Genomic DNA, 17,444 nt, shown 5'->3' with positions numbered 1-17,444 from the left:
TGGGACTTCAGTAAAGAGATTTATCCTCACTACCTGTCCTGCTGACAGCTTAACAAACAGGAAGTGCAAGGAAATCTCCAATACCAACACAGACCAAAATAAAAATATTTTATAAAGTAGTAGGCGGCTGAACAGCTTTTTATTTTGTTTGTGTCCCTGTTGTCACTTTGTCTACTGAAATCATTTTTAGCAGGACAGAGTAGGGAGAAATCTATCTAATGGATTACCAGATAGCAGGGGGTTCTAAACTTCCCCACCAAGTTTTTGGTTTGACATACACTTCAAGAGTATAAGGAAAATCAGTGTGTAAATGAATAAAACACAAAATATTGATAATGATTCAGAATGGTCAGCAGTTGTTATGGTTATGTTAAGGTTACATAAAAACCAACAATGTGATTTACAAGTAATTTATTGTGTGCTAGACTGCTGACTGTTAGGAATCAGGAAGGTCAGCATGAAATGTTCCTGAATGAGAGGCTTTCCTTTGAAACCAGTTGGTGCCTACTTACAGTCCAGTTTCCAGCGCTCAGATTCTGCAGAGCTCCTGCTGCAGCCTCCAGTGTGTTGTAGTTTTGGCTTTCAGTCAAGATAGACAGATATAGTCGTACAACCTCTGGCTGGTACAAAAGTTCAAAACCTAAACACACGGAAACAGAAAAATAAAATATTACAGTTCTGTATTATCCCTCAAGGGAAAGCAATTAAGTCGTTGTTAAATTACCCCAAAGTACTGGCATTACAAAATGGCAATGTTAGGTTATTTATAAGGCAATGGGGGTTATTTACGAAAGGCAAATACACTTTGCACCACAAGTTCAAAGTGCACTTGAAAGTGCAGTCACTGTAAATCTGAGGGGTAGATCTGAAATGAGGGGAAGCTCTGCTGATTTTATCATCCAATCGTGTACAAGCTAAAATGTTGTTCTTTATTTTCCTTGCATGTCCCCCTCGGATCTACAGCGACTGCACTTTGCACTTGTAGTGCAAAGTAGATTTGCCTTTAGTAAATAACCCCAATGTGTTGTAGTTATCTGTGATGGTAAAAAATGGAGGAGATAAATGCAAGGTTTATATAAACGGTTTTCTAGTAGGACTGTTTTAAAACTTGGGTTCTGGAATAGATGGGGCAAACTGATGGAGAGCAGGTCAGATCCTGGGAGAATGGTGCACAGTGTGCGTGGGTCAGCTGGCCTTTTCTCCATTTAGAAAAAACGTCCCATTGACACCAGATTCTAGCCACTAGTCTTTAGCACAGATTAGAACTAAATTCTGGTTGTTTTTACCAGAGCAGATATTTAATTTACATAAATACACTTTATAGTAGATGAAGTAAAGGAAACTAAACTGTATCAATCTCATTTTAACTGAAACATCTAAATTTAAGTCCTCCAATTATTTGTGCAGAATATAGTACACAAGCTTTCAAAGTACTGCCTCACTGAATTCACCTATAGTTAATGAAACATGCAGTCACTAGAGGGCAGTAAAGACATTCCTATGCATCATCTCAAGGTCAAAACCAAGGAATCTTGTACACATCTAATATCCCAGTATTTCTATTGTCATTATAGGAACCAGCACAGGCTAAAATCAGCCTCACTTAGTTTAACTCAGCATATGACCATTGAGCTTAACAGGATTAAAGCATATGTAAACTCTGTTTACTAACGCACTGTGTATCAAACAATTGGCATTTTGTATTTTAATGGAATACTATCTTCATTAATTGTTGAATACCAGTCTTGCAGATCTCCTGCCGTTTTTGCAGCCACTTTATGTTTACATGCATGCACAACATTTCTCAGAGTGAGTTTCACGGCGGTGACAACAATAAACCGAGCCTGAACAATATGGCATGGCCACGTAATCTCTATCTGGAGTGGAACAATGCAGGAGGCTAGAACAGTATTGTAAAACACAAAGTAAGGGATTCACTAAATTTGGAGCATGCAAAATCTGGTGCAGCTCTGAATAGAAACCAATGAGCTTCCAGGTTTTATCGTCAAAGCTCAACTGAACACGATTAAGTTAGATTGGCTACCATGCACAGCTGCACCAGATTCTGAGTGCTCCAGTTTTAGTAAACCTCCCCAACATTTCTGAACAAGAACCTTCATGGCAAGATAGCCAGGTATTCATTTTTATTAAAGGCTGCAGAAAAGACTGAAAATAACTTGAAAGTGCATTAACGTGCAAAAGGTTATATAGGCGTACCTACCAACTGTGTAAGATGGGATAGAGGGACACCTTATGTCATGCACTGACATGTTCCTGCCACACCTTTAGTAACACAGGCCAAGTGGATTAATGCACAAAAAATAGTTTTTAATCACTACTTTTCCTTTTATTTGGACTTTTCAAAAGAACAAATGGATTTGAAAAGTAGCAAAAGGTTTAGTGCAGTAAAACAATTGATAGCTAAACAACATTTGGTAAAAACCCTTACATCAGGCCAAAAAGAGGGCCAACCGAGAAAGAAAGGTGGGGGTGTTTGTTGCAATAGAGGGGCAAATCCCTCCAAATGAAGGCCGGTTGGGAGGTATTTATTCATTGGGTTCACACCAACGCTAAAAAAAAAAAACATAAGAAAAAATGATTGTTTAAACACCGCAACTGACCCTCTGGAGCCAAAAGCAACACCAACCTAACCGTAGTCTTTTATCTTTGCTCAAGACAAACTCCTGGATCCAACCCTGCAAAGAACTTCTAGCAAGATACAAAACTACTGAGACCTCTGGAGTAACAACGAAATGCAACTTTGTCACCCATCAAGATGGGCAGATGTTGAGTGGCCTGGCTTGCAGATGCTCTACAAGTAATTGAAAGTTGATAATAAAATGTGTTCAGGAGTTTAGGAGTTTCTGCAGGCTTTATGTTATCGACCATATTAGGTAGGCCTTAATCTTGACATCGAGGGTGGAAACTGTTGATGCCAACATTGCTGTGCTCACCCAGAATTGCTAGTTGATTAGATGTGATGCTGATCCAATGGCTTTAGAACTGAGTTACTACCAGGACAAGATTTTTTTATTTTCAGTAATGGTAAGCAACATAGTTCTCAGGGTTACCCTTTTACCGCCCGCCCCCCCCCCCCCCCCCCCCCCAAGTAGGACTCTTCTTTGGGTGCTGAAGCTGGCCTGCCTCTTACTCACACTCCTATTGGCCAATGAGGCAGTTCATTATATGAATGGGAAAAAATAAATGTGTGGGGGTGGAAGGAGAGGGCAAACAGACACTACCTGGTGTTGACAATTTGCTTGTCAGAATGGCTGAAAAGAATAAGAGTGGTCACCAGTGACCTAACCTTCCCAACATGCCAGCAATGACAAGTACCATTCAAAATCTCACTTTAAATATGTGGGCAGTGCTTTGGCACTCCACGGCAATTGTGTTTTACGGTTTATTCCCCTCAGTGCAAACCTATTCTGCACAGGTTTACTGAAAACAGTATACTATGTGATTTGTCCTGTCATTTATTTATGTGTGTCATCTACATTGTGCAACGGTTGATTCTGCTTCCCGAAAAAGAGCCAATACAGAACAAATCTAAAAACTTGTATATGACAAAACAAGGTATTTATAGCACAAAATGAAAGAAAAAAAATGTGTGCTCAGTAATGAAAACAAAATGATAGCATGAAGGCAACTCAAACGCTCTCACACACACAGTAGGTCCCTAGGTGAAGTCAGACCTTCAAATCTGGTATCAGTGGGAATTTGCTTATCAGTCTGTCAAAGGATTGTTTTTAAATGTTTTATAAATACTGATAATTTTGCTTAACATAGGGAGATTGTTGTCTATAATATTGGTGTTTTTCTGAAACCCATTGCAAAATACGACATCCCTAATATAGACCAGGAGCAAAGCACAGCAGGGGTGTCTGAACAGGCAGCAAAGCCTTTCAGTGGCACCTGGAAGCAGAGCTGACAGGCTGTAACCGGTAGCTCACTAGGCAGTCACTTAAAGCCTGGCCTGGCTTTCTGCACCTAGAGCCTCATACCAAACTCTGACGCCACTAATGTTCAGGAACTGGCTGATCCGAGGTTTGAAATACAGGAATTCGGTTTGTCTGAAAGTGCAGACATTGTAGAGGATCAGAAATCTAAAGGCGCAGACATCGGGGCTAATCTGGGGCCTAAAGGCGCAGACATTGGGGCTAATCTGGGGCCTGAAGACGCAGACATTGGGGCTAATCTTCGGACTAAAAGGTGCAGACATTGGGGCCTGAAGGTACAGACATTGGAGCTAATCTGGGGCCCGAAGGTACAGATACTGTGGCTAATCTGGGGCCTGAAGGCACAGACATTGGGGCTAATCTGGGGCCTGAAGGCACAGACATTGGGGCTAATCTGGGGCCTGAAGGAACAGACATTGGAGCTAATCTTGGGACTAAAAGGTGCAGACATTGGGGCCTGAAGGTACAGACATTGGAGCTAATCTGGGGCCTGAAGCTATAGATACTGGAGCCAATCTGGGGACCGAAGGTACAGATACTGTGGCTAATCTGGGGCCTGAAAGTACAGACATTGGGGCTAATCTGGGGCCTGAAGGTACAGACATTGGGGCTAATCTGGGGCCTGAAGGTACAGACATTGGGGCTAATCTGGGGCCTGAAGGTACAGACATTGGGGCTAATCTGGGGCCTGAAGGTACAGACATTGGGGCTAATCTGGGGCCTGAAGGTACAGACATTGGAGCGGATTTGAGGTCTGAAGGTGCAGGAATCGGGGTTGAGGATTTTAACTTGCCATTAGCAGTACAACTGTAAGGGCAAAAACTGAACACAAATTATATGAATACAGCATGCTGTTCCCAGACATGCCAGTTATCTAATGCTTATAAATTGACACTTGATGCGGAAAAGGTTGCTGATCTGTGATACAGAGCAAAAAACACCAAATTGCCTATATTATCTTACGTTATTATTGTCAATAAAGAGAAAAAATCGTATACACACAAAAAGGTAAACAATCCATCCAACAAACAAAGCAGGTAAAAAAAAAAAAAAAAAAAAAAAAAAAAAAAAAAGATGATGATGATGATCTCAAATGCAGACTTCGCTCTTAACATGCCTATACATGGCAAAGTGAGCATTGCTTACATCATGAAGATAGAGGTAACCAGGCTTTTATAGGGAAAGCAAGCAGACAAACCATAGAAATAAACACAAATAAATCACACAACATGGATAATATACGTGTGTGGATGCTGACTTCTATAAAGAAAAGGTATGCACTGTCCACACACTGCATTTAACAAACGGCCAAGCAGGGAAAACCTCTTGTAGCAGCTCCTGAGAGGGGCAGTGATGCAGCAAAGTGTGGGTCAGTGAGGGATTGGTGAGGATTCTTTCCACCCATCAGAGTTTGCTACCTATCAATCTATGGCCAAGCTACTGAGGCAGAATAGTCTAAATCTACTCTCAACCTTTTCAACACAGAGGAACACATGAAATAACTTTTTGGTCTCAGAGAACCCCTGCTAAAAAATACCATATCTACAACTGGTACATTAGCGTGATAGTCAGTGGGAAGAATGCTCCTTATACTTGCCAAATAGAACAATTGCCCACTTGCATATAGCTAAAAAGATCAGTGATGTCAGTAGGAACTTATCTGACAGGCACAAAGGAACCCCTAGCAAACTCTGGAAAAAACCCTAGTTGAAAAACCCTGATCTAAACAATTGTAAGAGGTAATAAAATAAATCCTCTACATAACTCCAAACTGTACCCGATTTGAAGAGATGGTCCTTTTGGTACCAAAACTCTCATTCCCTCTTTTCTATCAAGGTGTTCGTCTTGCTGGTCTACTATTAAAAACGTACTATTGAACTACTTAAAGCCTTATACTACACTAAACCTTTCATGCAATCACTAAATAAACACATTATTATGAAATGCAAAAAGGAAAGGTAATGGTAAAAATAGGTACTTGTAGGTTTAATCATTTTTTGTATATCAATTCTTGGTGGTTTTCACATAAATAGGGGTGTGTTTCTGGTGTATATACACCTCATTATAACTGGAATCTGGGTAGGTATGCCCACACATTAATATGGATGGTTTGATCACAGAACTAGTTTTGAGTATGACACACAAGTACTGTAAACCATGCAAACACAGCAAATGCCCAAATCCGCCTGCATTTCTTTCCCCTTTTCCTCATCTTCTCAATGACCATTCCCTCTCACAAGGCACAACTTTAAGAGAAGGTAAACTGAGGCTAAAGCGGAATGATAATGAAAACACAATCTGCACGTACACATCCTGGGAGGCGCTGTATTTTAGGACTTGCTGTTTCCCATTCACTCTGTCTGCAAGCAGCCCCCTGCTATTGTTTATGTATTTAGACAAGGACCCAGAGCCCCAGACCCTGCATTCTTGGGCACGCAGCCACCAAACAATATTGTTTGCAGCAGGAACTCAGACGCCCTACAACTCATGAGGAAGTAAACGGGTTAATGTACCAGCTGTTGAAAAACTTAGATCCAAACACCAGAAGGCTCATAGAAAGTACGTGCTTTAATAGTTGTTTATGTCCACAATTTCCCAGACATAAAACTGATCACATTGAGCCGTCTTCTCCAGCCCAGTTATCACAGCCACCTTCACAAGTCCCACCCATCCCTGGGCACAAATCCCGATGGGTACTTAGGAAAGGACAAGGAGTCTCTGAACAGCACACAGAGCATATTCACAGCATCATCTACAGGATTATATACACCATGTGCAGAGTGCCATGTAACACTTCCCTTTCCAGAGGTACTAATATTTCTCATCACATGCTGAAACAACATCTCCAGTTTTGATAAGCAGGTATAAAAAGGTTTATAAAATCATGTAAAGCCTAAAAGGCATAGTCCACCTTAAAAAAAATACATAAATAAATGCAATGATGAAAAAAATTTGTGTATTTAACATTTTTTTTGCATTTGAGCCTGCCTAGTATTATAAGCACTATCACTTCATCACCGGTGTAACACACAGGGTCTTGAAGACTCTTTCCCAGCCTAAAGTCATCACCGCAGCTCTATGGGATGGAAGAAGTAATCAATGGACTACAAGTGCATACATCAACAAACTTGTTCTCCGGGGAGATCTAAGAGTTTCTCTTCTGTGTTAGCAGAAGGGACTTATGCAGGTCATACACAGTCGAATTACGAACAAATTTTCTTTTCAAAATCAGAATGTTTGTTTTTTTTTTGTGATCAGATGATGCCACCATTGATTTTCGAAATTCGGCCAACCAAGCCTTCAATTTCACCGAATGTTGCTACAGAAAAGAATTTTCGTGGCCGGGAATCTTCTTTTCTCTCCGTAAATTTTCTTTTCTGATTACATTTCTCACATGATTCAACCATCATTTTTCTAAACATTTCCAACATGTCCGATTCCTCAAATTTGATTGCCGCACGAAAATTGTCCGTTGTTGTAGCCCACTAATGGTGCGAAATTCATACGGAAATTCTTTCATATGATTTTCGAAAGAAAATTCTCACGAAATTCGAACCGTATATGGCCAGCCTTAGTCTTTCATTCCTTGTGAATGAATCTGTGAATGGATGACATGGTTGATATGGTTGTGCAGGAGGAGCAGCACACAGCCGCACTAATCTAAAAGGTGAACAAACGCCTACAGGGAGAAAAACCCTGTGATTGAGGTAAGTGGGTGCAGTTTAGGGGGGTATGGATATAACATAAAACATGGTATAAAGGGGAGAGTATGCTTTTAATTCAAGCATACAGTTCTTTAATATAAAATTGAGCCACTCCTTAAAAGAAGAACTACACTGCATCTAAGCACCGCAAACCAAAATCGCTATTTAATTCATTTTTAATTTTCAACACAAACTCACCCATTCAATTATGTCTCCACGATTTATTTTGCTGAGAAACCCCCCTAGCATTTCTGGCCATGGCCATCTGGAGTAACGGCAGTTGATTCATGCAGCATTTACTTCCTGGAATCCATCTGTCCTTGGCACAGGCATGCAAGCAGGACAGCGTGCGTAGCTGAAAAAACCTCCTCCCCACCTGAAGACTGCTGTGATTTTTGACATTTGCCTAGGCCTGGAAACCAGGAAGTAACTGACGGAATATTAAAGTTTAAAGCAAACAAATAACATACAGTGCCGTGAAAAAGTATTCACACCCCTTGAAATTTTCCATATTTTGTCATGTTACAATCAAAAATGTAAATGTATTTTATTGGGATTTTATGTGATAGACCAACACAAAGTGTCACATAATTGTGAAGTGGAAGGAAAATGATAAATGGTTTTCAACAGTTTTTACAAATAAATCTGTGAAAAGTGTGGCATCCATTTGAGTCCAGCCCCCCTAAGTTAGTAGTTTGTATTACTACGTTTCGCTGCAACTACAGCTGCATGTCTTTTTGGGTATGTCTCTACCAGCTTTGCACATGTAGAGTGTGAAATTTTTGCCCATTCTTCTCTGCAAAAAAGCTCAAGCTCTGTCAGGTTGGATGGAGAGCGTCTGAACAGCAATGTTCAAGTCTTGGCACAGATTCTTAATTGGATTTAGGTCTGGACTTTGACTGGGCCATTCTAACACATGAGGTCATAAATGGCCGTTTTTGGGCGTTTTTTTTTTTTTTTTTAACAGCCCATAAACTCCCCTCTATGTTATCCTATGTGTCCATGCACACATGGGCGTTTTTGGCAGTTTATCAGCAGTGGAGTTTATGGGCTGTTGTCTGAAAGGCCCTAAAATCGCGTTCAGGAGCGGTTTTTCTGACCACAAAAAAACACTTAAAAAGGTTAAACACGCATAAACGCTGATAAATGCTCAAAAACATGGCTCACCAGCATTTAACGTTTTTGATCCAGTGAAAAAAAAAAAAAAGGCTAAGGCGGAAAAACGCTGAACAACGCTATTACAAAAACATTAAAAAAACGTTGAAACTCACTGCAAAGCTACTGTCATTTTTTATAACGTTATTTTAACGTTCATTGTGCATGAGGCCTGAATATGCTTTGATCTAAACCATTCCATTGTAGCTCTGGCTGTATGTTTAGGGTCGTTGTCCTGCTGGAAGGTGAACCTTTGCCCCAGTCCCAGTCTCAAGTGTTTTGCAGACTAACAGGTTTTCTTCTAAGATTACCCTATATTTGGCTCCATCCATCTTCCCATCAATTTTGACCAGTTTTTCTCTCCCTGCTGAAGAAAAGCATCCCCACAACATGATGCTGCCACCACAATGTTTCACAGTGAGGATGGTGTGTTTAGGGTTATGTGCAGTGTTAGTTTTCCTCCACACATAGTGTTTTGCTTTTAGGCCAAAAAGTTCAATTTTGGTCTCATCTGACCAGAGCACCTTCTGCCACATGTTTGCTGTGTCCCCCACATGGCTTTTTGCAAACTGCAAATCGGACTCCTTATGGCTTTCTTTCCACAATGGCTTTCTTCTGGCCACTCTTCCATAAAGGCCAGATTTGTGGAGTGCACGACTAATAGTTGACCTGAGCTGTGGATTTCCGCAGCTCCTCCAGAGTTACCATGGGCCTCTTGGCTGCTTCTCTGATTAATGTTCTCCTTGCCCGGCCTGTCAGTTTAGGTGGACGGCCATGTCTTGGTAGGTTTGCAGTTGTGCCATACTCTTTCCACAGTACAGTGCCCTGTGAGATGTTCAAAGCTTGGGATATTTTTTAATAACCTAACCCTGCTTTGAAATTCTCCACAACTTTATCCCTGACCTGTCTGGTGTATTTCTTGGCCTTCATGATGCTGTTTGTTCACTAAGGTTCTCTAACAAACCTCTGAGGGCTTCACAGAACAGTTGTATTTATACTGAGATTAAATATTACACAGGTGGACTCCATTTACTAATTAGGTGACTTCTGAGGGCAATTGGTTCCACTGGATTTTAGTTAGGGGGTATCAGAGTAAATGGAGCTGAATACAAATGCACGCCAGTCTTTTCAAATTTTTTTTTTTGTTAAAAAACTGCAAATCCATTTTCTTTACACTTCACAATTATGTGGCACTTTGTGTTGGTCTATCAGATAAAATCCCAATAAAATACATTTGCATTTTTGGTTGTAACATGACAAAATGTGGAAAATTTCAATGGATATGAATACTTTTTCAAGGCACTGTACTTTCCTATTTACTATTGCTAGCAGCATAAGGATTAAAAATAGTTAATGTTGATTGAGAGAGTGAAATTCTGCTTTAACTTTGAGCAAAGTTAATTCCAAGGCAAACGTAGGAAATAAAAAATAAAGTAAAAAATTATCCAGGCATGCATTAGCATGTCCATTTAGAAGACTTGTGTTTATCCCCGACAAGGTGTGGCATTGCAGTAGTGTTTGGGGTTCTGGCTTTGAAGTCTGTCAGGGGTGCCAGGATCGTGACACTGGCTGCACAGAATTACAAAACTTTTGGCAGGCAAAACCTTTCCTATATCCATATTTTAGTTGTGCATTCAGCGACTTGCTTGGAGTTTATATATAAAAAAGTGAAAAACAGGGCCTCCTTCTACTCTCTCAGCGCTCCGGAGCTTGAATGTTATGAACAACACACTGACATATATGTATCACATTTACTGCATTAATCAGCAGCTGCTTAAAAATAAAATTTTATATCAGCAAAGTCCACAGGTACTTCTATAACTACTAGTATATACTAAAGCAGCGCTATTGTCATTTCGCCATATGACAAGCTTTCGTATGATTATAAGCACATGAGAAAATATAGATGACAGATGGTGATGGGAGAAAGTCCAAAAGACACAGGATGTGGGGTCCTAATGCTGGAAAATACTAGTGTACCTCACACCAAGATCCTCCAAAACGTGCGTCACACTCCCCTTAAGGGTTCTCACTCACCAGATGCAAGCATAAAATCAGCCTTTAATATGCCAAGAGATACGCCATCCACATCTTAAGCTGGATCAGAACCGCCAATCACCTCTGCAGGTACTTGGATAAATAGGAAATAAACTCCACATAGCATAATTCCGTTTACCTTTTACTATAGTCACCAACTTCATAGAATAACAGTGTCCAAAATTTTCCAATGGATAAAACGTACAATAAATTGCACTCTATGGTGTTACCAGCAGCCCTTGTCAGCAGTAAGACATACACCTTGAAAGAACAGCGTCTGCTGGTTACTTCCAGTTGTCTCTTCCTGGCTGTGGAACGCAAAACGTCACTTCTGGTCACCATAAGGTCACGCCCTGACGTGTTTCATCATCACGACTTTATCTATGGGCGTGGCCTTATGACGTGGCATCCCGATATTCATACCAAAACATCACAGCTGGAATTTTATCCTCTGATGGTGCAACCTCACTGTTCTCTAGAGGTGCACATAGACTGAGATCAGTACACCACTCAGAGGTCAATACATTCCCAGAAGCTGGCAATGATAATCTTTAACATTTAGATATACATGGCCAGATTAATATTACAACTCCACTTTACTAAAGTGCATTACCATATTAAAATCAATCATAATAAAAATCTACCACATTTGATTATACCACAAAATACAGGTTATAATATTCATTAATAACGTGATATTTAATATAGGTTTACATTGGATTTTAATAAGTACATAATGATTAAAAATCATATACAAATTCAACTACATTTTAAAAATACTAAAAAATTCATAATATACAGACAAACTGATAAGAATTACGTTCAATAGGCACTAATAAAACAATTGATATCTAGCTCCATGTTTAACCCATTGGGGGTGAGAGTTTCTGTCAAAAAAATCCAATGAGTCTCACACTTGGAGAGTTCTCTCACCATATTTGAACCTCTCCGTATTGGTTTTATATGGCCTACACTCCAAAACTTTAAATTGGAGGGTTCCTGGTTGTGGTGAAGTTTAAAGTGCAACAATGGATGACATTTGAGGATCCTTGGTGTGCTGGCGAATATGTGCATTTACTATTCTCCCAACTGACATCATCATTTCTCTCATTGACACCAACAATTGGTCCCCCAATGATGGGGCACTATTTCTCCGCCTTATACCAAATGTGGCGATGTTTGCTCCTACTGATGCCAGGAAATTTTCTACTACTGCTGGCTGCTGTACAGCTCCTCCCCTAAAGTCAGAAGGACAATAAACTGCCCCTTTGTTAAAAAATATTGGAGACCCCTGCTTTAGAGCTAACCTGCAAGCTATAATTGGGAGCGGACATTCCCCACAGCCTGACCATGTCACTGTGCTCCTCAGAAGCACAGTGGGCATGCTGATGCTAGCATATACGAGGTTGATATTCTCATTAATACTAATGAATATTTCATAGCTGCTGAGGAGATGGCTAACTTTGCAGTGACAATAAATATGTCAGACAAAATGCTGCAACATATATTTTGTATAGTCAATTATTAACTTATCTGGCTAGGACATTTTTTTAACAAGCAGAACCCCGGAAAAAAGGTGCATATAAAAATAGGCCTCATTTAAGTGTCTACGAGGCTTATATACCAAGATTAAATCGAGAAAACCTAAAATGGGGCAGTGTTTTGCCACCTTCTGCTTATTCTGTTTTTTGTTAAAGCTGCCTTAAAGTGTATGTTATAAAAAAAAAAAATGTCATGTTTCTGATAAAATGCTTGTGTTACCATGTACCTGTATAAAAAAAAATATCCTGTTTTATTTGCATTGTGTGAAATACCTGGTGCCCCGCCCCCCCCATCAAACTGACTAGGTCATGCACAGAAGCACATCTATCCCAGTGTGGTCTGTTTTCTTCTTTGCATTCAACTTGGGAACATAGCCCGACCAATTGTCCTCCAATTGGTCTAACTTGTGTTGACACCCCCCACCCCCCCCCATGCAGCCATTCACTGGGAAGATTAGTGTACTGCTGTTTCTCTGCCTCCTGCTGACATGCCGCCCCCCACCCCGAAGAATCTGCAGAAATCCTAAAAGTGGGTGGCCCAGCTACGCAACCAAAGGCAATTTATTCAAACTTTTGTCAAAGAAACTGGGCCTAAATTTGGCAGATACACAGCACCTTCAGCCAATAAGTCGTAGGTACTCTGACAGCTGGCAACTCAGAATACAGTTAGGATAGCGGGGGACTCATTTATCAACACTGTTTGTGTGGATGGAGGAATCTTTTACATTTCTTCCATTTGTTTATATTGGTATATGGTCAGCTTAATTCTTCTGCACAAAAAAGGCTTGGACTACACATTAAATCTCTTTGCAAAGCAGATCCTTATAACACATGTACACTGACAGCCCTTTTCACTTGAAATTCCATAAGTATAATTAATGACAAATGAATTCCCATTTACCTACAAACGTGCGGTGACAGCCTACTCACATTTTTCTGGTTATAATGGGAAATGAGACTAAGGATGAGATAGATAGAGAAATCTCAGTAAGTCAGTATTTAATAACTGACACAGCTTGTAAAGACCTTTAGTATCCAATAGGGAGTCAGTTTAATTCCTGTAAGTATTTTTGCCCACTCTTCCTTGCAGATAACTTAGAACTGGTAAATGGCAATAAATTTACAATTTTGTTTTTTTTAAAGCTATACTTTAACGTTTAACTAAAGGCCATTTTTTTTAAAGTTTTGGATAGAGTGGAGATTGATTAGAACACCTGTCAGGTTTTTATTGCTGACTGTGTCCCGGTTTTGGCACATGTGACAGGAAGTGAAGGCAAGTCTCCCCAATGGGACTCAGATGGTAAAAAAACTCGACAGAGGTTAGAACCCTCCCCTTACTCTATCCAAAATGAAAAAAAAAAAAACATTTTTTTTTTACCTATAGTTCTACTTGTTGTTGTGGGACTGTAAGGACCATTCCAAAGCCTTCAGCCTGGTTTTTGAGTTATGTTTATGATCATGATCGATCATGGTCTACTTGTAGAATCCATCCCCCTTTCAGCTGCAGATTCTTGGCTGTTTCAAACTGACATCCAGAATTTGCTGCTATAGAGAGGAAATATTTTTTCCTCTGCAGATACACGATTTCCTGTGCCACACAACCCCAAAGCATACTGGAACCACCCCCATGTTAAAGGGCCCATTCACACCAAATGCGTTGCTTGCAGTACTTTTTTCAGTTCAGTGTGTTGCGATGCAAACCACCGTACTGCAATACTTCTGCAGTTATTGGAACTAAATGAAAAGAAAAACAAATGTGCTGGCACAATTGTACTCCCAGCATGTACCAACAGCCTGTTTTTTTTTTTTTAGTTTCAAAACCGCTTTAATCTATATTAACATCAACAGTAAATTCAACTAAAGGTCCATACCCATATACTACTGAACCTGTCTTCTGTTATTTATGAGACCACTATAATCACCACCAAACCACTTTTTTGGAAAGGACATTAGATTTGACATGGGCCACACCAGCAGAAAGGGTAGACTAGAAAGACAGTCCCTTTTTCTATTCAGCTGTAAATGAAAAATGAAGGCACTCTACCATTAACACAGACAGCTATCAATAAAAATATCCTGTATAAATCTTAATCCAGGTTTTATATAACTAGTGAATTTTTCATCAATATATTTGAAAGTGCCACTGCTAAAACTGATAGCGAGGGCCCCCCCGATCACACCAGGAAGACATGGGCCCTTCAACTTCCTATGTATTCTCATGATTTCTACTAGCCTCATCTTTACACTTCTCCAGGACATTGGGCCATGAAATCAGAATGTGCTAGCAGCTAGTGACGAGCGCTCCAGCTGGGGTTATCCTCAGTACACAACTGACTGTCATAACTGATCGATACAGGTTTTTAGTCATTGTATTTATAGAATAGATGGTTTTAAAGCGCAACTACACTATATCTGACCACCACAAACCAAAAAGCTATTTAATTTTTAATATTCAAAGCAAGTTCATCCATCCATCCAGGTCTTTATGCTTTAATTTGCTGAGAAATCCCTTTGGAAAACACCTCCTCAGCATTTCTGGCTGTGGTCATCTTGAGTAAGGGCAGATGATTCATGTAACATTTACTTCCTGGAAATCCATCTGCCCTTAGCTCAGGCAAGCAGACAGGCAGGTCTGCTGTTAAGAAACAAACAAAAAAAAAAAAGGAAATATGATATACGTTCCTATCTTTTTACAAGTGCTAGCAGCAGAAGGCAGGCCAAAAATGGTTAGAATCTGAAACGGCCGAGATACGAACCGTTAATGGGCAGGCAGAATGTACCAAGTTGATCGATCAACTTGGGTACAACCAGCCTGCCGGATTCTCTTGCAATTATCGCTTGCGTCTGCTCCCAGCGTGTATGGCTTCCCTTGCACCGGGAGAAAACAATTGCTCGGCAGGAGGGATTCTCCTGTTAGCACTGTCTGTGTTGATGGGGGAATTGTGTGAATTTCATACCACGTGTGGCTTGCCTAAAGATTAAAAAATAGTCAATGTCTATTAAGAGTAATGTTCCTTTTTTTTTTAAAGACCTGCAGCTTGCCCAATGACCATTAGGTTTCATGAACACTGGACATTTTTCTGCTGCTTCTAGGCGCGTTTAGCATCCCCCCCCCCCCCCCCGCCTCTAAAACGGCCCTGCATGTTAGCTGGCGTCCATGCACACATAGGTGTTTAGAGCAGGAAAAAAAAACCATAGCCAATGCATCCAGGAGCAGCAGATTTTTGGCAGACAAAAAGTTTGACGTGCCTGTTAGGCGCGTTTAGCGTGTGGGTGTTACATTTTTTCAATAGCCTTAATAAATTATTATTCTTGCCAAATAAATGAACGCCAAAGCGCCTAAACGGGTTACACGAGTTTACAACTGTCAAGTGTTTTTTCTGCCAAAACTCTGCTGCCAGGAGGAAAGGAGTCTAGGAGAGTTGGCAAAATGTCCTCTGTGCATGAGGCCTTAACATTGCAAATGATGTTACACTTGTTTTACAATGGGAAAAATATGTCCTGTAAAAGTAGTTTGCTGCCATTTGTTTCTCTACAGAGCCAAACACCATGCCCATAAAGTTCTTTGATCCGGTTGTTTGACTTATCAAAGTGGGGGGGTCCCTTCAGTACTGATCCATCTGTACAAGTCTTACACATCAGTGTACATTCATCTATACATGTACACACACACACACTAAAAAACTTTGGCAGTGCAAAAGTGCAGTATCCGGTTGATTGGCGAGTTTCCTTTCCCTTTTTCGTCCCCAACTATGCTCATTCTCTGTGCTATGGTTTTATATACTCAGACCTTTATTATGTTTTATTATAGATTGTAATTTGTTTAATTTCTCCTGAAAGAAATTCCCTGATGAAGGGATCAATACTGAAACGCGTCGGTCAAACCACTAAGGAGACCAACAGTTCTCAACCATACCAACGGTATTGTTTTCTCTTTCTATTTTATGTCGTATTTGGTGATGTATGCACCTAGTATTTTTTAATATTACCTCAATAAATTTAGTAAATTTTTCTACATATAATTTTGATCTCTTTATCAAGTTGCCTTAAATTTCCCCATGTTCTTAGGGGGTACTTTTTCCATGTAGAATTTTTTTCTCCACAAACACATCTGTATAATGCACAAAATATTATATCAAGCTGCGCAACTTATTGTTTCATAACTTTACGGCTGCATTATACAGCTTCTAATAAGTTCCGTTCAGGAAGTGCACACTCCTCACGTTACTAACAGTCAATGGACTACATGTCCCAACACTCACTGGGCATACGTGCCCCTTCATTCAAAAAGATCCTTTCTACATCCAGTTGCTACCTGTCAGAGCAAGGATGTGTACTCTAGATTTATTTTTCGTAGCCTACGTTAGCACACTAACAGCCTAACAGGTGACTCCTCAGCACCCTGCAAGTGCAAGGAGCCACTCAAAAACAGGAAGGTGGAGGTAGTGACCAAAAAAAAAAGAAAAAAAAAAAAAAAAAAAAAAAAAAGAAGAAGAAGAAAAGCTTCACAAGAGGGGCAAGCATGGACCTCTGCTGCCGAGATGTGCAAAAAAAAAAAAAAAAAAATGTGTCACAAATATTCTGAGAATCAGTTCAATTAGCTGAAAGATTGTTGCTGTAGTTATACAGAAAGACATCACTGCTTTCTTTACATTTACAACAGACAAGACCACATATGACATAGACTTATTAATTCCTCTAGCAACCATTGCAGAAGGGTGTAAAGAAATCCTCCCTTCATATCACACCACTAGAGAACAACCAAATCACATGAATGAGATATATAGTGCTGGAAATAAGTAATATAGATAAACACCCAAAGGCATTTATAACCTGGTTAAGAAAACCCGGGGCCAGGCTTACAGGAACAGCACTACCTCCCGTGACGGTCAGCGGGGTCCCCTGAACACAGTTACTATGGCTACCTCCGCACCTGTAACAAGATAGAACTCAAAGCTGTATATGTAGTTAAGAGAATTCACCAACAGCGTAAGTTAGTAAGAGCTCAGGGAATATTGCAGAAATAGAAGAAATATTCAATAGAAGCA

General features: G+C 40.1%; 1 protein-coding gene across 6 annotated transcripts in view; it reads right to left on the bottom strand.

Moving 5' to 3' along the window:
- ARVCF (ARVCF delta catenin family member) overlaps positions 1-17,444 on the bottom strand; it is a 1,066,482-nt gene that overhangs the window by 24,299 nt on the left and 1,024,739 nt on the right. For all 6 annotated transcript variants that reach the window (XM_073628741.1, XM_073628759.1, XM_073628766.1 and 3 more), the window contains one exon: positions 513-640. In XM_073628741.1, the coding sequence (XP_073484842.1) occupies positions 513-640 (128 nt within the window). The remainder of the gene's footprint in view (positions 1-512; positions 641-17,444) is intronic.

Source organism: Aquarana catesbeiana, linkage group LG01, assembly GCF_042186555.1.
Source record: "Aquarana catesbeiana isolate 2022-GZ linkage group LG01, ASM4218655v1, whole genome shotgun sequence".
NCBI lineage: Eukaryota > Metazoa > Chordata > Amphibia > Anura > Ranidae > Aquarana > Aquarana catesbeiana.
Note: the sequence above shows the minus strand (reverse complement) of the source record. Positions and strands in the feature narration are given on the sequence as shown.